We start from the raw sequence: 23,803 nt of genomic DNA on the forward strand, positions 1-23,803 counted from the left end.
TCCAAACAGCAGATGCACTGTTAAAAAAACAGAAGAAAATAAAGCAATACATAGAGCAATGTTGCAGCTTTACAAGCAAATACACTCAACGTTTATATTGGAGGTCTGTCCGAAAAAGCAGCATGCATTGCACTTGATCAAGTTCAGTAACGGTTAAAACGCTTGCGATTTTCACTAAAATTTTCACTCAATATAAACGTTGCATCAGTCTTTGATGCAAAACCAGCAACCAGGACAAGTTTAGCTTTCAACCAGGTCACAAACGTAAAGTGGCATAGCTGTGCCGTTACTAACGTAACCTCGTATTGCGTAGGCTAAGCTTACGCTTATGGGAAAAACTCCTTTTCTCGAGAATATTGAAGCCAACATTTTTAACACGCACTAGTTCAGCTGCCCAGGGCTGCATTCCAGTCCAAAATTGTCATGCCCTTCACTCGCTAACTTCTCTCCGTGTCGTTCACTCGGATGTACGTCATTGTCTACGTTGCACGAGTGCCACTACTGGCGAAACTGCAATGGACTGAATTGGAACGTCCTAAGCCCGTGATCACTTGGAATCAGATATAGTTGATTTATTATTTACATTTCTTTTCCCTTTAAGAATTTGTTTAATGCAGCTTTCAAATGTAAATAGGTGTGTTTGGGCTGTTTTCAATTTTAAAATAAATAAATAAATATATTATAGAGCTGTTTGTGGTGGTATGTGAAATTGGGTAATATGATTCATGTGGTACCAGTACAATGGGCAGGTTCTCTTACTGTACAAACCAGTTTCACAAGAAAGCTTAATAGTCCTTCATTTCACAATAGTTTCAAACAGAACGTTTCAGTTTATTAAACGTCAATCTTATATATTCATGTTTGAAAAGTTACATCATAAACAGGTTTACCTTGTGCCATCTCGTCTGTCAGATATTTTATAGATGCAAACTCGATCCTCACCTTTCGGTGAAAATTCACCTTTTTGAGAACGATCAAGATTTTTCCACACAGCAGAGTTGAACATAAACGGTGGTCTTAAGAGGGTAAATAAAGTAATGGTTGTTTACTGTTTGTTTCAAGTAGACTACTAGTTGCTTCAAACAAACTGGTTGTCCAAGTACTGGTTAATTCAAGTACAGGTTTTTTCTTTACTCTTTACTTTAAAAACCATGACAGGGTAATATTTTATGTATTTGAGGTCTGAGATGTGGGAACGATGAAGACAGTTTCAGCTTTTTAGCTTAGCATTGCTATCTAATCAGTCAAGATTGTCTTAACGAGATACTTCACTGCTGGAAAGATGAATGTGTATTTAAATTGGGTCATGTATGTAGAAATGTGTAGACATGTGTTGTCAAATGTTGGTCATGTATGTAGTAGAACTGTTTTGTTGTTTTTTTACGGTAAAGTTCAGGCAACCACATAGCCTTTTTTTGAATACCATAAATTTCACCATTGGTTTATTTCAGTGCGTATAATTCACACACAGTTAACCAGTCTATCAATCTTGGGATGAGATACATAAGACATTTATGTAGAGCATTTTAGAGACAAAAACCTGACAAATGTCTTATAAAAACAATAACCGTAGTACAAGCAAAATATTTATTACATTCTGGAGGGAAAAAAAAACATATTTTTTTATTTTATTTTGTTCTTTGAACCATTTTAATCCCTTCCCCAAACAGGTATAAAATAATATAATTTCCCATACATTTATAATGGTTTATAAATGTAACGTTTTCACCACATTTTAAATGATTCTCAAACAACTCGTCAGATGAATCGATCTCTCTAAATCCCTCCTTTCCGCGAGCTACTCTACTTTGATTGGAAAGACAGCTCAGTCTGTCGTGATTGGTTTCCCGCGTACAGCGCACGTCAAAAACAAAAAGCCCTTTAAACTGAACACAGTGACGAACGATGACGTCGATTTTACCACATCAATCCGAGCGCGAGTCCGATGATGATGAAACACCGGAAGAACTAGTTATTCAACCCGAACCTCCATACTCAGTTTGAGGTACATTATGAGATGTTGCAATTGTAATTCCTCAGCATTAGCATTAACAAGTGCATGTCCATCAACAAACCAATTACAAAACACCAGTTTTCCCTGGTGTCTGCGCGACCAATAAGTGGGCGGGCAATATGCTAATGTTTCATCTTGACGTCACAACGAAACGGTTTATGACTCGTTTGAAAAACAATTAATTTGATTGACTCAGAGTCGACTCTTACTTTTGAAAGACAATAACTTTATATACAGTGCACTTTCAGATTTAAAACTTTGCAGGATGTTTTCATTCACTTAGAGCTATGTTACACACTACATGAAAGGTCAAAATCCATAATAGGGGTCCTTTAAAATGCCCCTCTAACCCCTGTACCAGCTGTTGATATCTTTGACCACTCTGTAGTGCTTATTCCTTCTAATATGATCACAAGTCCGACAGGCATGGTCAAGACCGAATAATGCTCCCTTTGAAACAAAGTGCTCTCTCCAGGTGAAGTACTGCCTGTACAGTTCGTCGTTTTGGTCCATGAGTTTAAGATGATCAGCCAGTTCTTTTGGGGATGGAAAGTCATCCACATGGATGAAGGCTTCACTTGGTATGAACTGCTCATAGTTCTCTCTCGACGGGCCAATTACGACAGGAACGGTACCAATCGCAAGAGGGTTGAACAGCTTCTCAGTCATGTAGTCTTTATGAATGGAATTCTCAAACGACAAGTAGAATTTGCAACTGGCCATCAAATTTAAATAATCAGCCTTATTAATTTTTTTGTTGAAGTGTCGTCCATGGACATCCACAGTAATGTATTTCGATAACTCAGTAAAGTATTGTGAACGCTTATATTTTGGATTATAGTTACTTACTACCCAGCAAACTAATTTATCCTTCTTTGGGATAGTATAATTTTTCTCTTTCTCTGTGGCCTCTGAGAGCCAACCGTAAGGTACTGGAATATCTGAATCCCGGCGGTAACTTGAAGTCAGATTAAACAGATCCTTTAGCTGGGGATTTGAAGCTGAATTACTTGGAGACTCCATATTCCACCATATCCACTTCTGGGTGGCAGGTCGTGGAAGTTTCGGCATGTTGGATAAATCCCTACTGATATCTCTATGATGAAACATAACTCCGTGTGCTTGGTTAAACAGACTTCTGTCATCTGTTAAACGACAGCCATGGATATTGAAAGCCGAACTGCAGGGTCCGAAGCCAAACTTATAACCAAAAGGCCACATCCAGATCAAAATAATAGTTTCTTGTTCTTCTTTCTCAGCTGTAGTCAAGGGTTTTGATGCAGATGTTGTCATCAGGGGTTTATCCACAGTGATATTCCCAGTGCATGTGAGGTTCTGCATCTTAAGAACACTGAGGCATGTTTTCGTGCTGATGTTATTTACCGGACCTTGAGCAGCAGGGCATTTGAACAAGTTTATGGTTGAATATTTGAATTCCGGTGGTGTGAGGTAGAACAAATAGAATATAAAACATGCCAACAAAAACAAGGCAATTATAATGCTCCGAGTGGTTTTGGAAGGAGTTGTTGACGTCATTTTATATGTTGACATCCACTAATGCAGGGAAGAAGATAGAGAATGCATCAATAATTGGGTTAAAATATCATAAAATAAGCTTTAAAAAACAAATGGTCATCTAGTTTTATATGGGAAAATGTTCCAGTCTGTCTGTAAGTACCGGTACAATGTTTATTTATAGTGAAAATATTTATTATATTTTACTCTTCCTTATATGCCTCTGGAATGTTATTTGGCATTTTAATATCTGGTTTGTGTCTTAATAATAAAAAGTCTCTTTTAATATAATTTAAGGTTCATGACATAAAAAATCAAATTTTTCCTTCTTTTGATCTTTTGACATGTAAGTTTCATAGCTTAAAAAATCCTCATTATAAACAAAGCATTTATTTAATCAAGTGCCGAAAGCAAATATAGTCAGAATTGCGAGTTGTAAGCTCGCAATTGTGGGATGAAAAGTCGAAATTATCTTTTAAAACGTTTTATTCTGTGGTGGAAACAAGCTTCCATACTAATGGAGATTTCGCAAAGAAAGCCAACTACTGAAACTTCTCCAAATAAACAAAACAGTAAAATTAACTGAAATATTTTTATTGGAAGTGGTCATGCATCATACTAAGTTGATTCAACAAATTCGCTACGCTGAAAACGTACAATGTTTTGTTGTTCGGACTAAATCGGCTTAGTTTTCATTGAAGGTCAAGTTTTATTTACGCATGCGCAGTTTGAACCATGAACGCATGCACGGTTTGAGACTTCAGCTACTCAAGGACGGTGCCTGCTGCTAGTGAGAAGTCGGTAGCGGAGTGCAGCGTTCAATTTTCTGCAGAATCGCTGGTATGTATTAATCACTTTTATGATACCGATTTCGCGCACTTTTGGGTGCTTGCACTGCTAATGTTAACTAGCGGTGTCCTATTCATTCTTTGTGTTGTTTGTTACCGCCGGCGCTCTCTGGAAAACTACATTACCCATCACTGCCTAGAACTACAGCAAACTACGGCAACTCAAATAGCTATTAGTTAGTAATAGTAGTTTAAAAGTTATAGTTTTTTATTGTGAAGAAAATTTGTATTCAACGAATTATTTAAGTAATAATTGATGTGCTATTTTTTTAATTTCAAAACGCTGTTACAAAACGCTGTTAGCTGAAAGAAATATTGTTAAAAAAGGAACAAAGACTTGACTTGGCCTTTAGGGACTTGTGAACATGTCTGGTATTACTCATTTTTTTAAAACAACTGTTATTTGTCATATTAAATGAGATGTTTGCTCATATTGACACTAGTTTAGGAGATCAGTGAGAGATGGCCTGCCACCTGCACTTTTTATAAAGGACGAGGTAAACCATTTAATAGCAACTGTTATTACCTGGTTTCCCATCTTAGAGTCAATGTGAATTATTAATTATTATTAATATTATTAATTAATGATTAATTATCAAAATTATTGATAAAGATTTAGAACATTTTAGTAATACTTAAAGTAGTAAAACATTCTGGTGATTCCTATTGACTTTTTTTGTTTTGTTTTTTTGTTACAGATCTCCGTGCCGTGGAGTTTTCTTGTATCTGTAACGTCGACCTCCTGTGGAAGTTCATCATATCCTTTGAAAAGTACACAATGCCTCTCCTAGAACTACAGGGAGAATTAATTTAGAGAAGAAATTAAGACTCTTTTGGACAAAGTGGATGAACAGGTGCTCTTTTAGGATAATTTGTTGTCCAATTTAATGTTATTGTGTTGCAAGATTAATCACATGGGACATATATCACTTTAGGAAAACCCATTACTAAGCTATTTTTTGAAAGTTTAGTTAACCCTGAAATTATTCTTTAATCTTTTTCTTGCCCAGGTGTTCTAAACCATTATGACTTCCTTTCTCCTGCAAAACACAAAATGAGAAATTTGGAAGATAGAAGATTTCAGTAATTTATGTACAGTGACATTTGACGTGTTTTCAAGGCCTTTTTGCATTCATTCAAAATGGCGTCTCAAGACATGCAGGAACCAGTGGCGTTTTGCAGTATTTCAGAGGTTAAGTAATAACCAAATAACCAGTTGTTTTATAATCAGCCATGAGATTCTACTTTGAATGAACACATATAGAGAGGAAAATAGTCAGTAAATAACTTCATAATATCAGTTATCAATATCATAAACTTCATAATAATATCAGTATATTTTTCATTCAGTTGTGTCAATTGGTCCATAACAACGATTTTTTTTAAAGAATGTAAAAAGTCAAACACATTTTACACTTGGGGAAACCAATTGTTTAGTCAATAATTCAAGGTGGTCATTATTTTAAAGCTCTTTCTAACTTGTGCTTGGCCTTATGAAAAAGCAATTATTAACTCTAATTATTAGCTCTTGTAACTATTGTTAACTATAGCATTTGTTACAATAAGGATATAATTACAGATAACACCATTGAGGTCTCCTTATTGCCATGCTAATGCCAATGTTAACTTTTTTATTTCTTTATCTATAGCATTTGTTATAAAAAAATATGTGGCCTACACATATAAACTATAGCTACAACATGCCACAGTTGAAATATAAATCTTCAGTTTATCTATTATAAATTCTATATCAAGACTCAAGTTAGTGAACATTAATTTAAATTAGATTTAAATTCTAATTTAGGTTGGTGCAGGATAATGCTTTCCCCTCTTTTCATAAATGTTTTTAATGGCTCAGCTAGATCATGTTTGACTTTTTCCGTCACGTTTTACTACATTCTCAATAGAACTCATGTGCATTCAAGTGGGTTGCACATTTTATCACCAGTGGCACGATAGGAACGGCTCGCGCAAATCTTATCAAACTTTTGGAGTGCGCACACCACTCATGCAAAATTAAAACACTGGGCTTTAGTCTGAATCCTCTCACACAGATAATTGACCCGTTCATCTTATAAAAGCTGGTGGGTTTAGGATTAGTTGTGGGGGGAGGGGTTATGATTAGGCAATTAGGTAGTCACTTCAACGAGGGGGGTAATAATTTGAATGGCACAACACTGGCAACATGTCCCTGTACGCCAGAAAAAGTGTAAACGCTACAGATCTAAATATACAAGTGTGTGTGTGTATATATATATATGCACACAGTATGTGTATAAATATAATAAAATATATATATATATATGTACAGTATATAACAGACATATATAGGCTTATAGGCCTAAAAAGGTGTAAATGGATACACACATGTAATATAAATATACACACAACAAACTTTTAGGTTAGATGTGATTAATCACGATTTGACAGCATATACGTGATCTGAACCCGAACCTCAAGGACAAGGGACCTATTAAAAGAATAATAATAATTAAAAAATCCATGTCATGTGCCCTTTAAGGTTTTATCAGAAAAAACAAACAGACATAATGGTTTAAGATAAGTTATATAAACCCCATTAAAAATACAGAAATTGTATTTATCAGCAATTTACATCTACATTCTAGTTTATCATTATTTTTTGTTTTGTAATGTTTAGTCGGATGTAGCCTATAAATCAAAATAAGCTTAAACATATGCTGGTCTTATACGTTTCTATTTCATTATGAAACGGATTAAATAATCAATCTGCATGGTAATTTTAATGTACACTGCCAATTTTTTTTTTGACAACTTCCTTGTTTCCATCCATTAACTTATAATATTTTTGATCTTTAAGGAAAATCCAAAAAGATTGTTTTTTTATAGCTAGTATACTTTTTTACACGTATATATCCACATACATAGCTATCTATCAGCAGAAAACAATAAGTTGACTTACCTGTACAGTCGAGACTATCAGAATGATACGTGATGGTTAGGTCGGTCTGTCCTGATATTTCACTTGCCACACTGGTGCGGTGAGATTTCAAAACTGACGCATTGCTTTATACAAATATCGAATGGCAAAGCTGTTGTAAGGTAGAGACACCCTTAGATTTTTTCATCATTACACAAAAACTAGATGCTGAAAAGAAGTGATTTTTCACATGGTATTTCCTTTGCTTGTGTACTAAAATATCATAAATCGCTCATAAACATAAGGTACTTTGTCTCAACTGTACCCATATAGAGTGCAGTTGAAACAGTGTGGTACCATAGGCGCCGATTCTGCCGGTGGGTGCCCAGTGCCCACACTTCATACACACTGCACCTAACCCCCCACCCCAAGTTATGATACATATGAAACAAATGCCCCTTTAATCTCATGTTAAATGTGATAGTTTCATTCTTACAGCTGCTATATTACAATACATACAGTATATCGATAAATAGGCTACACAGACCAGCATTCAATTTAAATGTAACATTCTAACGGTGGAACTTTTGTTTAGCGAGTCCGAGATTCCGAGTTCTGACATTGTTGCAGCACCTCTGTTCTCAGTCTGCCAGTAACGCTCTGTTTAGTTCCTTTCTCTAAGAAGCCCCTCTTTCTGAAAAGCGCACTGTGATCCGATTGGTCGACTGGACCAGTGTTTTGTGATTGGTCAACCACTTTCAGTGTGAAATGTCCTGCCTCTTACTATAAGTGCAAGTTTCAACACACTACTAACTAATGATCAGGGGTTCTAGTCCGCCCTCGTATAATCATATAGCAATAGTATTGCGAGGAATTGTTCACCGAAAAATGAAAATTACATAGCCCAAGGTGTCTTTTACGGAGTTTAGGCTGCTTTGTGCCTGCTCAAATTTCTGAGTAGACGCAATGCAGCATAAAAATCAGACTAAATTATTTCCGCTCTGACACATCTCGTAATCTATGTATGCATCTGTAAAGCATTTATGCAGCTCTGACCAGCATTAAACAGTGTGTAAAGACACATAAATGCCACTTTCAGTGTTTCTGTTCCATCTTTGTAATGTGAAACTCTATCAGGTGTGAGGACACAGGTAACCACAGCTTGCTGATATGCAGAAAGAGTTAAAAAAATAAAAAAATAAAAATTGCCACACCTGTCTGCAATGGTGAAAACACCACTCTTGTAATACTCGGCCAATGAAATTGACATTACAGACATTAATTAATTATTACAGCAGCAAGAAGTCAAATGAAAGACTGCTACCATGGCTTTTTATATTTGTAAGTTGTACATTATTATTATATAATTCATTTATTAATAATTTGAACATTTTATCAATAATGATGCCACCATATTTTATAACCCAATTTATTGGCTAAAACATTCTTCCCAATACATTGGTTAAAATAACCAAACAATAGGTATGTGCTATATCAACCCACCTTTGGGTTATCTGTTGGGTCATTTTTAACCCAACTTTTTTATTTTAAATGTGCGCCCTTCACATTCGACACGCCAATTTTATTCATAGACTTACAAATGAGGAACATCACACTGTAAAAATGTTCAAACCTCTCCAGCTCAAAATTTTAGTGACTGGTCACATCTGAATTTGTCCATTGGCCTTACTGAATTTCTGTGAATTGAATTTTTATTTGTGGCCACAGTCTGTTAACATGGGCTCAATCAGAAATAATATGTTGAGCCAATGGAAAAATGTAGTTTATCATACAGTGTCGTTGGTCCAATTAAATATTTGGAAATAAATTGTAGTAGCAATTGTTTAATTCTCACTGTCCCAAAAGAAAATAAATTACACAAACTACCAATGAACAAAACATCTGTTACAGTATTTATTAGGGGCAACCAAACAAACAAGTTTTGAAAGAAAAATGTTAAAGGAATAGGTCACCCAAAAATGAAAATTGTCAATTTACTCACCCTCATTTTGTTCCTGTATGAGTTTACTTTTTTCAGTTGAAAAAGAGATAGAAGAAAATATATTTTGAAGAATGCTGGTAACTAGACAGTTGACAGTAGCCATTGACTTCCATAGTATTTTTTTTCCTACTATGGAAGTCAATGGCTACTGTCAACTGCGTACCAGCCAGAGAATCCCCCCCATTTCTGAGCGTAGAGGCGCCTAGTCGAAAGCGCTCTTGCTTCAGAGATGGTATTTAGAAAAAAAAATATATATATAGAATAGTTAGTGTAAGTATTAATGGGTCAAGTTTTGATAATATGATCTTGACATTAGCAGCTCAGATTGAGTTAGGCAGGTCATTTTACTTAATGTAAATATAACGAGTTGTACTGTATATTGCTACAATAGAGAAAAAAAAATCAGTGTAGTTGTTTGCCTAACTTTTTTTTCTTTTTTTATGGTGGAACACAAAAGAAGATATTTTTCGGGAAAAATTAAAATCACACGTTCTATTTGTCCATACAATGAAAGTGAATAGAGTCCGATAGTGTTTAGACCAAAACGTGTTTTTTTTTCAAAATCTTCAAAACCAACCAGTTGAAGACAAACACAATTAAAAAAAAACTGGTAAAACCTCTGTTGATCAAACCTCACTATCAAACTCTGCTCCTAATAAATGACACGACACATTCTTTGACCACATTTTTCCTCATCTTTATTTCAACAGGTGTGGACAGGCTTTAGTTAAGCATGGAATGATGACAATGACAATCCTCTCTCAATGTGAGTAAGTTATGCTCCTCTAAAGACATGTACACTGACCTCTGCTGGCAGACAGAAGGCGATTAAATACAATTATTAGTCTCAGAAAACGTCCTCAACCATATTCAGGGATGAAGACATACCATTAAGTAACGATTAGTCCACGACTTCATTGCCTGAAATTATTTACTATATTACAAGCTTTTTACAACTTAAAAATAGATTAATAACTATCACTACCACATCTCCCTTTGTACTTGTAAATACACCATTTTTTTATTTCTTATTTGTTTTGAAAATCTGGTTCCGACACATTAATCAGCAAATGTAAGGCAGAAGAACAGAAGGGGCAAAAAAAGTTCATTAAAAAAGTCCATCTAATCTACTCTGAACATATGAGATATTAGCTCTTCTGCAGAACTGAAATGTAGACTATTCTCTGGAAAATAAACATGAACATCTAACAATGACACTGAATAAACCGGGATGTCGTCATTAGTGCCAATGTGTCTCGACTTTGCATGTTTGGCTAGGCTGACTGCAAACATCAAGTGTAACTAGTTACCACATCTCGCAGCAATACCATTCAGTATAAGTTCCAGTACCCTTAGTTATGGTCCTGTCATCCAAACAGCAGATGCACTGTTAAAAAACAGAAGAAAATAAAGCAATACATAGAGCAATGTTGCAGCTTTACATGCAAATACACTCAACGTTTATATTGGAGGTCTGTCCGAAAAAGCAGCATGCATTGCACTTGATCAAGTTCAGTAACGGTTAAAACGCTTGCGATTTTCACTCAAAGGCAGTCTTTGATGCAAAACCAGTCCGTAGGCAGCTTGTGGACAAGTTTAGCTTTCAACCAGGTCACAAACGTAAAGTGGCATAGCTGTGCCGTCCTGTAACAGGAGAATTACAGGGAACCTAGGATTCACAATGCAGGTGAAAAATGTGAGGAGTATTGCTGGACGACAGCTTCAAACCTGAAATAAAAACTGGTTCATCTTAAGAACAAACAATGAAAATTATTGGTTCCCAAAGGAGGATCCGTTTTACAGCTGAAGGAGCCGTGCTGATTTATTAATGGCAGAGCATCTGTTGGCACTTTTGGACGTGTTTCAACTTACCGGAGGGTAATGAAGTCCAACAAACCCCCTGAGAGAACTTAAAGGTAACGGCTGTTCCCTGAAAAGGGGCACGACCAGGACAAAAACGAACAAAAATCTAAAGCATTAGCAGTTTTTACAGTTCAGTTCACACTCAGACGCGCTCAGCTATGTGACTCGCGTTATTCACAGTGCATAACATGGGCTAGCGACTGAGAGAGAGAAAACGAACAACATGACTTGGTAGTTAAGACATTTTCCAGGGACACGCTTTCCGCTTCCCATCTCAAGTGCTACGCATTACCTACATACAGGCTCGGACGCCATTACACCTCTGCAAGCTCTCAGTGCACATTAAACCAAATGTGCAGTGCTACTAGGTGAAAGTCAGAGGGGGGGGAAATAAAGTGGGCCATTATTGATGGTGGAATGCAAAACTTTCCCTCGTGGCACTCTTTTCTGAGCGAAGACGAGCCTCCGCGCAGGACAACAGTGATGCGATGGAGCTTGCTTGAATGTAGAGGAATGTTATCCGATGGGCGAATGGATGTTAATAAGGTGCAAGCTTTGTGTCTTTAGATGTGCATGTGAGATTGTCTGTTTATGAGCGTATGGGTCTGTGTGAAGAACCCTCGTCGCCGATGCAGCCCGAGCGACTGGTCACAGTGTTTACCTCCCAACAGGTGGCAAAGGAGGGGCTCCTCTCATTACTGCCAAACAAACAGACACACACACGTATGAGTCCAAGCTCAGAGCGCACAATCACTGTATTCTTCCCTGTAGACATTACATCAGTACTAGTTCATAGCCATCGAGCAAATGCATTCAGCAAACTGAAGATGAAAAGCATGCAGCAGGTCTGGTGCATCTACACCAACTCATGAAAGCACACAAGATCAAAGCAGGCTTTATGCTCATTGTGGGATTCATTACATTACTTTTGCTGAAACAAACTGATAGATCTAACTGTTGATTTTCCTGAGACTTACCTCTGTTAGCTTTGCTTGGGTATATCTTAGTGAAGTGTCTATACTCTTCTGGAGGAGGGAAGTCATCCAGAGGATGAAAAGAATACTTGGACTCAAAATCATCTGTTGAAAGAGACGAAAGAAAATGAAAGGGTATTCAGAGAAGATCAACTGAGAGAGATCAGACTCCTGGTGAGCAGTATCCCATTACATTTGATATTTTAAATAATGTACAATAGCATTCAAAAGTTTGGGGTCAGTAAGATTTGAATTTTTGAATTGTTTATTCAGCAAGGATATTAAATTGATCAAAAGATACAGTAAAGACATTTATTATGTAACAAGATCTTTCAAAATAAATGCAGTTTTTTATGCATCATGGCTTCTACAAAAATATTAAACAGAACAGCTGTTTTCAACATTGATAATAATAAAATCTTTCTTGAGCTCAAATATCATCATATTAGAATGATTTCTGAAGGATCATGTGACACTTCAGCTTTACCAACACAGGAATACATTTCATTTTAAATGATTTAAATAGAATTTTATAAATTGTAATATTATTTTTGCTTGAATATATGCAGCCCTGATGAGCATACAATTATACTTTCCAATATATTTTACAAATCTTACCAGCCCCAAACTTTTGAATGGTAGTACTAGTCTTGGTCATCTCATATTTATTATTTTAATAGCGTAAATTGTATTTAACTGTAGCAGAAATGTGAAAAGCTTTTCACAGCAGCTTTTCCAATAAAACCTTTAAACATTTAACACAAACAATTCGGTTGGCTCATTTATGTTCAACCGCCTCCAAATATTTCCTAATTTTTATGCCACTTTGTTTGAACAAACCCAACTGCATTAAGGGCCGTGACACACCAAAGCTGTCGGGCTAGTTTCTGCAGTGAGGGCTCGCGTCGGCTGCACAGTTCACCGGATTCAGCATGTTGAATCAGCGTTGGGGCCGTCGGTGAGAGAGATCGCTCTGATTGGCCGTTCAGTTTAGCGAACGAGACAGAAGGCTGTTTTAATTTTACGTCATCTATCTGAGCATTCCAATACACAAATGTTTTCATAGCATGAGCCACCTGGAATGAAGAAAGTGATCGGCATAACTGAAATTCAAAATGGTAAGCAAGCGCTGCTTTGTTCACGGTTTGTGTATCTGCAGTCCTAGTTTGGGTTTCCTTTTTGAGTGATGAATATAGACTTTTGATGCCTGCTGATATAGATATATTTCTTTACAGGCGCAGAACACGCATGCTAGCCGACAGTTGCCTGTGGGCTTTTCAGTGTGTTCAAGCGCAGCCGGTGCGAGGCGACAACAGTCGGCTTCCATCACCTCTAGTTCTTTGATGTCAGCTTGGTGTGTCACTGCCTTAACGAATAAAAAAAAATATATATATTTTCATAATTAATGTTTATGTGATGGAAAGTCCTTTTGTAAGTTTCTCTGGATTAAAATGTCTGTTAAATGTCTAAAATATAAGAGCCAACATGTGGCAACAACATCTATACTCAATTAGATTGGGCATGACAAACCACTGGATTACATTATGGATGATACTAGAAAGAGTGGCCACATGCCTGATAATTAGGGAAGTCTCGTAATGAAAATTCTGGACTGAAACCAAAAATTCACAATGTACTTAGCCGAAAACCAAAACCGAAATTACCGAATTAATAATCCATTAACTTATTTAATAATCAACACTCAAACAGCTAAAATGGAGTTGTAAAAACATTTAAATTGTACATAAGGCAGCCAGTTTTTATATAAACTTTTTAATAACTGTAATAACTTGTTTTCATGACAGATTTATTCAAACACACGTTAAATAATGAAGCCATTAACAGGTCAAGTTAAAATATAATGAATATATAGAGTGCAAATATTAAGCAGCATGCTCTTTACTAAAGTTATTTTTTTCTTGCTAACTAATGAGTTTATGGACATTGAATAACTTTCTTGAGGTAAATCTGACGTTAAGTGACTGTGTATAGCCTACAAGCGGTTTCATTGAAGTCTTTCACCGGGTTAAACACTGATTGAGCGATTACATGAGATAGGATTCATTTCTGTAAGTTGTAATGTCTTTCCACATACCTTCTGGTGTTTGTTCACCCACGTTTACTCCGTGCTGTAACTAGTAAAGTGAGGATGAGATGATCGGTTCATGTGCTCTTGATCCGTGCTGCCGCTAAAACTGAGGTGGCTACAGTGATCGGTCACTCCATATAAAAGAGCTCAAGAATGACATTTATTGTTTGAATTTTAAAAACGAAATCGACAATTTTGCGATTATTGGATGGCAGGGGTGATTCAAATATTTAGTGAAGTTTTGTTCACGCAGCGCATCAACAAAAAACAACACAGACTAAAAGATGTGTGCATGAAATAGACGTGAACAACGTCAAAATGTGCCATCGAAGAAGCGCTAACTAAACTTCAGTTTCAGTCACTAATTCGGCCCTCCAAAAGCATTCCGGCCCAAAGCCAAAAATAGCGGTTTTGGCCGATCATTTTTTGGTAGCCGACATTTTGGTGCATCGATAATGCCACTAGATTGTCTCAAAGCCATCACGCCTAATTATTGATGCAAGTATCATTAGCATCGACGTACACTGAATATGAGATTATTCAGTAACAGCTGTTCTGCAACTGCAGATACCCGTGAACTTGCTAATGAGTTACTTTTTTTTAAATATGAAAATAAATCTGAATATTTTTACCTTCTTAACATGTTTAACAAAGTGTGGATGAGTTTTCTATCACCTATGGCACAATACCAGGGCTCAGAAATAAAGAAGGGCCAATGTGAGAGTTTCAGAGCACAGGAGGGAACCATTACTTGCCCTATGAGACCAGGGCAGAGCTAGAACATCATCCTCTCTAGATGAACGGAGGATGTTGAAATGACCATGTGAGGGCGGGTGAGACTGCAGGTGTGGGTTGAGAGTGAGCTTGAAGGACTCACCTACAAAGGAACGGGAAATGGAAGTGTGTCCATTGCGGATAGGCGGGGGAGGGGGCGGGGGTCCGGCTGGTGTGCGGGAGGGGGGAGGAGGGGGCTTGCCTCGGCTCGGGACATCTGAGGTGCTACCGTGAGTCCGATACGGAGGTGGCGGTGGTGGCGGAGCATCCCGGCCATTCCGAGACGGCTGCCCAGGAACTGGAGGGGCTGATAAAGGATGTAGAAAACGTAGATAATTATAATTACAATTAGAGGACTTTCTCACAGCAACTATTTTCTCAGACTCTAGACCTCACCTGCTCCTCGTCCCGGGGGCTCTCTTGCTGGAGGAGGGGGTCTGGCAGCCTGCGGGCTGGGTGACGGTGGGGGAGGGGGCGCGTGCCCACGTGTCGGTGTGTGTCCACCCACTGAAGGCTTCTTGCTGAGCGAGTTGTGCCTCTGGGGAAGTTCAGGGGCAGCTTCATTCACAGGACTGGAGGGGCCATTGGAAACCACAGACTGCTGACGGTATGGGGGTGGCGGCGGGGCCAGGGAGGAAGAGGAGGATGAAGAAGATGAGCGGTTGCTCACGGGTGACGGAGGAGGTTTCACTGGTGGAAGTGGTGCGTTTTCACGCACCGGTGCTGGAGAGGGTCCTCGCTGACCCGGAGTCGGTGGAAGTGGCTTTTCCCGATTGTACGAGGCAGCTGTGGCCTTCTGCTGTGGGGCAGGAGGAGCGTTTCCACGCCGAGACATTGGGGGTGGCGGAGGTGGGGCAGAAGAGCTGTGCTTCATGCCTGTAGAGGGGCTGCTGCCTCCACCAGGGGAATGAGAAAGATCAGGCAGGGAGGGTCTCTGGGAACAGCCAGATTCTGTAGGAGAGGCCTGTTGAGAGGAACCGTCGGGGTCATCGTGACTGCCGGGTGGCCGTGGGGCAGCAGAGCGAGTGCTAGGAGGGTGCAACACAGACCTGCTCGCAGAACCATCTGCAACACAGCACAACTGATTCAAGTAGGGCACTTCAACATGTCTTTAAATCTATAGCTTGAATGATATGAATTGTAAGTAGGAATGGAACGACCCATCAACGTAATCGATTATGTTTACGCACTGTTTATGTTCATCCCTAATCCCCTGTCATGTTTCATACTAAACAAAACTCTAGAGCTAATGGCTAGAATGGCAATTTTATGGACATCACCATTTTTAATACTGTCGCTGATTGTGGTTGTGGTTGTCCTGAAAATGTGCAGAATCGGATTAAGCGGCCCTGCCATACTAGCCATTAGTATCTACTCCAGATTTGTTTGCGTGTGAAACATGACAGGCTATTAGGGATGAACATAAACAGTGTGTAATCGACGTAACACGTCGTTCCATCCCTAATTGTAAGCGATGAAAAGATGCTACAAATTCTCTTTTTGTGCACCAACACAACAGTAAATGGCACATAAAGGGTGTGCAAACCATTTCAATTTCTGGGTGTGCTAATCCTTTAAATAGATATTTTAACAAACAACACACCTCCTACAGGTCGCAATTTTGGGACGCCACCCTGAAACAGCCCTCCCACCGGCTGGACCGGTGCAGAAGACCCTCCTCCGCTGGACACGCTTCCGCTGCTTCCTTTCGGGTCTGAAAAAACAAAACAATTTAATGATGTACCACATTGAAAGGTTACACTACTGTTCATCTTACCAAACCCAAACTTTTGAACTGTAGTGTAAGTAGCTCACCCACAAATGAGAACTCACATCTCGAGTATTTCACACTTTTAAATTTGGGGTGAACTATACATTTAGGTAAATAAACAAAATACTTGAAAGATAAAAGCCTATCAATATCAAAGTCAAGCTATTCTCAGCTGTTTTTCCACTTACTCTCGATCATCGGTGCACTCCTGTCACTGACAACGCCAACCTTCTTCAACTTGGACCCTTTGCAGATTTCAGAAAGCAAAGCTCCTCGGCCCTTCGCTTCATCTCGGTTAAGCTTAGGAGGGGTTGTGTTTGCCTGAGGAAAAAGTGTATTTCTTTTTCATCCAGGTATTCCAAGGGGTTCACAGAGGCTGGTGAAATTTGCGATGTGCTCGCCTGTGAATATTTTTTGAATTTTGGTTTTGCAGTCCCCAGTAAAGTTACCAGGCATCTAGAGAGTACTTACCTGGCTAAGGGTGGGGGGAGGAGGGGGTCCACCTGGGGGTGGAGGGGGAGGAGTGGGCATCTTGGATCTGTGTCCGGTGTTTGCAGCTGAGTGTGTGTGACACTTAAAACTTCATGAAGACAGTTACCTAATGAAACAAAATAAGTGTGTGTAATCTGTGTATATATATAAACGCACAGACACACATACACTATTTAAAATACATATATTCCTGCTGAATAAATGATATTGAAAATAAAAATCTTACTGAACCCAAACCTTTGAACAATAGAATATAACATAACATATAATGCAATGCACATGCAACTTCAAACTCAAAACCTGTCATGTTTTTCCTACACTTTTGCATTATGGATATTAAATTATGGAACATAAATTAGATTGACAACTGCTGGAAAGGTGCATACACATTATCAAAGTTTACAGGGCAGAAAATTTCCATATCCTGCTCCAATTCTTATTTAACAAGTAAACAATTTGACAACCACGCACTGGAGCTCAGATAATATCTGACAGCTGATGGCTTCACCTTATCGGATTCTTTTCAGTATTTCTGACGATGCCAGTTTGTTGTTTTAGAAAAAAACTAAAACATAAACCGTAGGGACAACACTTATTATTACAGTAAAAAATATAAATTTCTATAGGATCTCCGTAATTCTGATGCCCACGATGGCAATGACAAAGTTATCAGTTTATTGTAATATAGATTGGTAATTGTAACGGTGATGAAGCTTGATTGTCTATGTAAACAACACGGCCTGCAGTCTAATACTCGTATCTATTTTCAGTTAATTGTGTTGACTATCGGTCAAATGACGGTCGTCAAAAGACATTTACATGCTTGTCTCGCTGTTTATTTGCATATCTATTTTATTGTGAATTAGCTCGACTTTAGCCTTAGCTTAGCTTGGCCTCGCGCTTGGCAGGTGCGTCCATCACGTCAAGACGTTTCTGACGGTGCGTGAAGAAAATGTTCCGTTTGTTCGAAACTGATTTCATGTGTTTATGTAATGAAGTAATGCAATGTTTGTGCCTACTTTTTTCCAGCAATGTCCGATGATTTCGCAAACCGGGATCCCATCATACATGATCTCGCGCGTCAATCGCCTTGATTTGCTCCCCCGTTTGGACCGGAAATTACGTCACATACTAATGTCTTCATTTGATACTGTTTATTGATTTTAAATAAGGATGAAACACTGATCCATTTATTTTTCCAATGTGAAAAAAAACAAAACTTCTGGAATAGGTTATATCTTCATATTGGCAAGCACCTTGATTCTTCCAAATCCTTTCAATTAAAGGATATAATTTGTTACTATAAAGAAGATAAAACTAGTACTTAAATTAGTTACATTGTTTATTTTTTTTATTTTTTTTGGAAAAAAATTTATTCACAAGCAAAAATTCTCTAAATCGCAGCCTACTTTTCCGCATTTCTTGATCGAAATTGATACATTTCTGAAGTCTCTAAGGTTGATTAAAAACAAGAAAAGTGACAGATTCTTGAAATATTATGATGATATTTTTAATAATACCACTGATGCATAATGTTTCCTCTGTGTATGTCTTTTATTTTATTTATTTATTTATTGTTTATTATTATTTGTATTTATTTATTTTTATATATGTGAAGCTTTATATATACTTGATATAATTTAATTCATGTAGAAGCTCTATATGTTCTGTTCTTTATATTTGATTGTTATTTGATACATATTTCAATAAAAAAAACTAATAAAAAAAACTGTTTATTGATTTTAAAAGCACCTATTTTTATTACATGAACGATCTTAAGGCAGAAAATTTTACGTACTTGTTGTGATTGTTTTTTATTGTTTCTATTAAACCCAGTTTTTATTTTTATTTTTATAAAACCCAGTTTTATCATTCTTCGGTAAAATTGATTGTAAATGTATGATTACTTCAGGTAAAATGTGTTGTATTGTCTACTCTGTGTGTAAATGTTTCATTTAAATGTTACTTTCAGTGAACATTACCGAATCCTCATGGTTTCAGATCATGGTAATTTTGTTGGGTAGGCTATATATATATCTCATTCACACATGAAGAAATGTAATACCTTTATTTATGATTATGTAAGAAATAAAAAAATACTTAAAAAAAGATGGGAAAGACAGAAAACGTATGTTATGTTAACTTACTATTTTAATGCTGTCCTGATTTACTGGGCATTCCTATTCAAATATTGCTGTGTGTTTGTGTGTGTGTGTGTGTGTGTGTTTTAATAAGTTTGTCATGATATGATGTGTCCTTGGCTAAATGTGCAAAATAAAAAGGCTAATGTCTGAATGGAGTCAGTCCTATTGAGGAGCACCTTCAAATCATTTGCTTTATAATGAAAGTGCCTATGACCATGATACCATCTTCCCATCATTGTGTCAACTGATTGCAAAATGCACAGGCCTATATAACCATTGGCTATCAAGTTCAGTTGCAGTTTTGCTTCGTCTATTAAAATAATCAATAAAACCAATAAAGGAAGATTCTCGTATAGCTGCACATTGGTATTTAATTCAGGAAATATAAATCTGGTTGTTTTATGATAGAGATCAACAAAAAGTCAACAAAATAACTCAAATCCCGGGAGTTCCCTAAACTGACACGTGGTGGTGCTATAAGAAATTATATGGATTATTCGACTTTTTTTTATTCATTATTAGCCTACTGTCATATGTCAATTAACTGCAGTTAGCCTATATTTTGGATGGAAAATAGCAAAACATATAAAAAGACTGACAGAACAAGAAAATGTATAGGCCTAAATGTTTCACAGCTGCTGTACTCAAATAGGCCTACGGTTGGAGTGTCAATAGTTCTTTAAGATTTATTTGCTACTGTAAATAATTCGCTTTTTTACTGACTTTTGAGATATTTAATTATAACTTTAATGGCTGCAAATCTGATGAAGAATGTATGCATAAATGTCCCTGTCCCTCACATAGATAGCATTCATGATCGACCACTGGCCATATTAACACGTGATCACTCAAAGAGTCGTCATTCAAATTATTATGACACAAAATCATTTAATCTAAATAGTACTAAAACTCATGATTATAGTTGCTTCACCGTGAATAAAAGTCAATTAGCTGAGACAGTTAATATAATTCAGTTTATTTATTTGAAAACAAAAAATACTGTCAAACTAAAAATGTTCAGTAAAAATGCATATCCCACTGTAACTTCCTGTTGACATTCCGTGCATGGTTTTTTCTTGCAGATGGGAATGTTGAAACGATTTACTCTTATGATGACAGCATCATCAGGAGTGCAGTTACCACTGAATATGAAGAATAATTCTGTTAGATGTTGTTAAAAAAAAATGAGCATAACAGGGGCAACTGTACCAGAATAGTCTTTATCAATATAACTACTTTTGGCACAGACATGTTCCTTATATACCAACAGATGGCAGGCAGATTTGTAGTTATGAAGCAAAATTCTCCAGTACAGTTACAGTAAATGAATGATGCTTGACAATTACTGCAATTTCATCAATCAGCAATCACACTTCACACAGATTGTAATGCCTTTCAAATTAATGCAAATGTGCAAGATCCCTTGCATATGGCAATCATAATCAGTCTCATGACTATATACTTCAGCATGTCATTCAAAACAAGATGTGCAATATGTACAATGATGTAAAACAATATAGTATTTGTATAAAAAATATTTGAAGTCTAAGGGATGTTATATAAAGAGAGCGAATATTCTAGAGAGTAAACAAGTCAGGATAATGAAGTCAACCAGTCAACCAATCCTGACGAGGTCATCAAGACCAACCGGCCAATCAGAATAAAGTGTTTCAGAGAGCTGTGTAATAATCATTTTGAATTGAAAGACTGGAACGCATAACTATATGGGGCCTTAAAATGGCAAGGTGGGATTAACTTTGAAAACTATGGACTATAATGTACTTTGCTAATCATTCCTTTGTAAAACGGTATAATGTGTTCAGCCTTAATGAACAGCATTATACCATCATTTCAGAACATAATCAAAATAACAAAGCTATTGATTGTTGTTATGTTGTACAAGAAAAGCAATTCAATCTCATTCAGAATAATGACATCATGCCACTTTAGAAATGTACCCTGTTACATTAATAGCAATGAAAGAAAAACAAAACATCACTTCATAGTCACTGTGTATTTGATTTCTCTAAACGTTCTAACAAAAGTGGGCATACTTCGTAACATTATTACTTATTGAATTACTTCTAAATGTATGAATCCTATTACTATTTTTGGATTTACAATATTTTTGAATCATAGCAGTGTTTTCTTTTTATAAAAACAAACTAATTTACAGAAAATAAACAAAGAAAAAACATGTATAGCCAAATATATTTGGACACTCGTATATGTGCTTATTGAGAATCTAATTTGAAAACCATTGGCATTAATATGCTAATTTTTTACTGGTTTATTAGTTATTGGTGTCCAAATATGTTAGCCATATACAGGGTAGTATTATAGCTGTGAATAATGATTATGAACCCTTCACAGTTACTATCCATCATCCATAAATGCCTCCTAAAATGCATATGACCTTTACATGGAATCATACGCCACAAGCATTTCCTTACAACTGAATATCAGTTTGTCTCCTAAACATAATGCAAACGTTTGTATGAAGACTTTGCAAGAAAATTAGGAAAACCTGCCTTTGACCCGTTAGAAGAGGTTTGAGGACAACATATCAATTATTCTCATGTCAACAAATAATGAAAATACAAACAGGTTTCTGTTTTTAGATGTATGTTTTGTTGCTTTTGTTTTTTTTCTCTACTCAGTAGCAATGCCTCAGCATCACAAATACACAGAACGCAAAGGAAAACGGACCCTCGTGTGGCTGAGCCGCTAGCTAGCTATGCTACATTTCTAGGACGGAGTTGAGTGGAGATCTTTGGACAAACAATATAAAGTACAAAATGTACATGTTATGATCACATGCTTATCGCGTCACCACACTTTTAGGCTTTGTCACTCTGTTAGTAGCACAAGATAACAAGATGAGTTAGGCAGTGCTTAGAGTTCACGTCACAAACAGACCGGTGGTGAACTAAAGCAAGTCGTGTGTTTTGTTCTTCTTTCGTTCGAGCGCTGCACAGTTCAGGCCCCCGGTCCACGTCTTTTGCAGGGAACAAACCGTTTTGTAGTCTCCACCTTCGCCCACTTCATTCGACCTGAAGACTGACAGGAACATCTTTGTTGTGATTTGTTATTCAGGAGTCACATGTTCAGAAAAATAGACGATGGCTCAACAACATCTTAAATGTCGAGTTAATCCACAACTAGAGACGTGTGCAAGCTAACCTGCTGGCAGTGTTGTTAAAGAGGATTTGGGTACACCTGTCGAGGGTCATAGGTCATTTCTGGCATGTATTGCTCATGTAGCTCGGCGTCCAGTGGGAGGCCATCCATGGGTATATCAGAGTAGCCATATGGAGGGTAAACTGCATCCAGATCTGAGAGCGAGAGAGAGAGAGAGAGAGAGAGAAATTCAAGTCATGTGCAAACAAAATATAAATATAAAGTAAAATATAAACTGTAATATATATACTGTATATATATCTAAATATATACTGTATATATATATATATATATAATTTTTTTACATAGATTTTTAATTTTTTTATAATGAAATAATAAAAAAATTTATTTGCATAGAATGACTTTAGAATAAATTCATATATAAAATATATATATATATATGTATGTCATTCTATGCAAAAATGTTTTTAAATTATTTCATTATAAAAAACTTTTTTTTAAATATCTATGTAAAAAAAAAAAATATATATATATATATATATATATATAAACGTATAAACTACCGTATATATAGTATATAATTTTTTTTAAATAATTGTATATATATATATATATATATATATATAAACGTATAAACTACCGTATATATAGTATATCATTTTTTTAAATAATTGTATATATATATATATATATATATATATATATATATATATGTGTGTGTGTGTGTGTCATTATGTGCAAACACACAACATATTTCAATAGTTTTAATAAATGTATTAATAATACTAATGACAATATTCAATTATCTCATAATTTAATTAGTAGGGTTGTTAATGTAACATGTTAATTGATTATTTTTTACAGATATCATAAAATGATTATTATTTCAACAGAATCATTCTTAAATTTTATTTCTGAATTAGTTTACAGTCATAACATTTCTTCAGTATTTTAAATATAATTGAAAGAATTATGTTTACCGTACACATTCATTTTAGACTTCCATCGTTAGTGCATTTCTGTCAAGGTGTTTTGTCAAAGTTAGTTTTTACAAACTATGGGACGTGCTTCAGACTTTTATGATCAGTGTGTAAAATATCCACATAACCGGATCAAACAGGTTGGGTTGTTTTATATTTACAGGTTCTCCAGTCTTATACTAGAGTCATCTGTGCGAAACTCAAGTGAGTGAAAAGCCGGACCGCCGCTGACTTAATGTTCCCGTACAGAGAAACACAGCATTCTGTCACTTTGCGGAACGGACTGACAGCAACGCA

The 23,803-nt window shown here is 36.6% G+C and overlaps 3 protein-coding genes across 7 annotated transcripts in view; all 3 read right to left on the minus strand.

Annotated features, from left to right (window-relative positions):
• Window positions 1-846: 846 nt before the first annotated feature.
• Window positions 847-7,336, minus strand: LOC306986657 (4-galactosyl-N-acetylglucosaminide 3-alpha-L-fucosyltransferase 9-like). Its single transcript, XM_079590113.1, has 2 exons — window positions 7,319-7,336; window positions 847-3,568 (listed from the first exon to the last, which is right to left on the minus strand). The coding sequence occupies exon 2, from the start codon at window positions 3,563-3,565 to the stop codon at window positions 2,360-2,362; it is 1,206 nt and encodes a 401-aa protein (XP_079446239.1). The 5' UTR covers window positions 3,566-3,568; window positions 7,319-7,336; the 3' UTR covers window positions 847-2,359.
• A 2,619-nt stretch (window positions 7,337-9,955) lies between these two features.
• On the minus strand, window positions 9,956-18,670 carry wipf2b (WAS/WASL interacting protein family, member 2b). 3 transcript variants are annotated; one of them, XM_079590112.1, is made up of 9 exons: window positions 18,261-18,670; window positions 17,221-17,347; window positions 16,938-17,070; window positions 16,582-16,692; window positions 15,697-16,043; window positions 15,375-15,576; window positions 15,082-15,285; window positions 12,119-12,220; window positions 9,956-11,839 (listed from the first exon to the last, which is right to left on the minus strand). In XM_079590112.1, the coding sequence occupies exons 2-9, from the start codon at window positions 17,278-17,280 to the stop codon at window positions 11,799-11,801; spliced, it is 1,200 nt and encodes a 399-aa protein (XP_079446238.1). In that variant the 5' UTR covers window positions 17,281-17,347; window positions 18,261-18,670; the 3' UTR covers window positions 9,956-11,798. The 3 variants fall into 3 exon arrangements, with proteins under 3 accessions (XP_079446238.1, XP_079446236.1, XP_079446237.1); XM_079590110.1 differs by having other exon boundaries at window positions 15,375-16,043; window positions 18,261-18,663; XM_079590111.1 differs by having other exon boundaries at window positions 9,957-11,839; window positions 15,181-15,285; window positions 15,375-16,043; window positions 18,261-18,663.
• Window positions 18,671-20,338: 1,668 nt separating this feature from the next.
• Window positions 20,339-23,803, minus strand: part of jupb (junction plakoglobin b) — a 64,485-nt gene continuing 61,020 nt past the window's right edge. For all 3 annotated transcript variants that reach the window (XM_079590116.1, XM_079590117.1, XM_079590118.1), the window contains exons 15-16: window positions 22,569-22,720; window positions 20,339-22,445 (exon numbers count right to left, since the gene is read on the minus strand). In XM_079590116.1, coding sequence (XP_079446242.1) covers window positions 22,584-22,720 — 137 coding nt within the window. In that variant the 3' untranslated portion in view covers window positions 20,339-22,445; window positions 22,569-22,583. The remainder of the gene's footprint in view (window positions 22,446-22,568; window positions 22,721-23,803) is intronic.

The sequence above is a fragment of the Phoxinus phoxinus genome, assembly GCF_949152265.1.
Source record: "Phoxinus phoxinus genome assembly, chromosome: 19".
Classification (NCBI taxonomy): Eukaryota; Metazoa; Chordata; class Actinopteri; order Cypriniformes; family Leuciscidae; genus Phoxinus; species Phoxinus phoxinus.

Bases quoted from the DNA above. Each gene is read 5' to 3' on its own strand.
- LOC306986657 (XM_079590113.1), bottom strand. From the start codon at position 3,565: ATGTCAACATATAAAATGACGTCAACAACTCCTTCCAAAACCACTCGG.
- wipf2b (XM_079590110.1), bottom strand. From the start codon at position 17,280: ATGCCCACTCCTCCCCCTCCACCCCCAGGTGGACCCCCTCCTCCCCCC. The intron at 16,044-16,581 runs GTGTGTTGTTTG...GCTGTGTTGCAG, and splicing joins AAAATTGCGACCTGTAGGAG to ATGGTTCTGCGAGCAGGTCT. The intron at 15,286-15,374 runs GTGAGGTCTAGA...ATCCTTTATCAG, and splicing joins GCCCCCGGGACGAGGAGCAG to CCCCTCCAGTTCCTGGGCAG.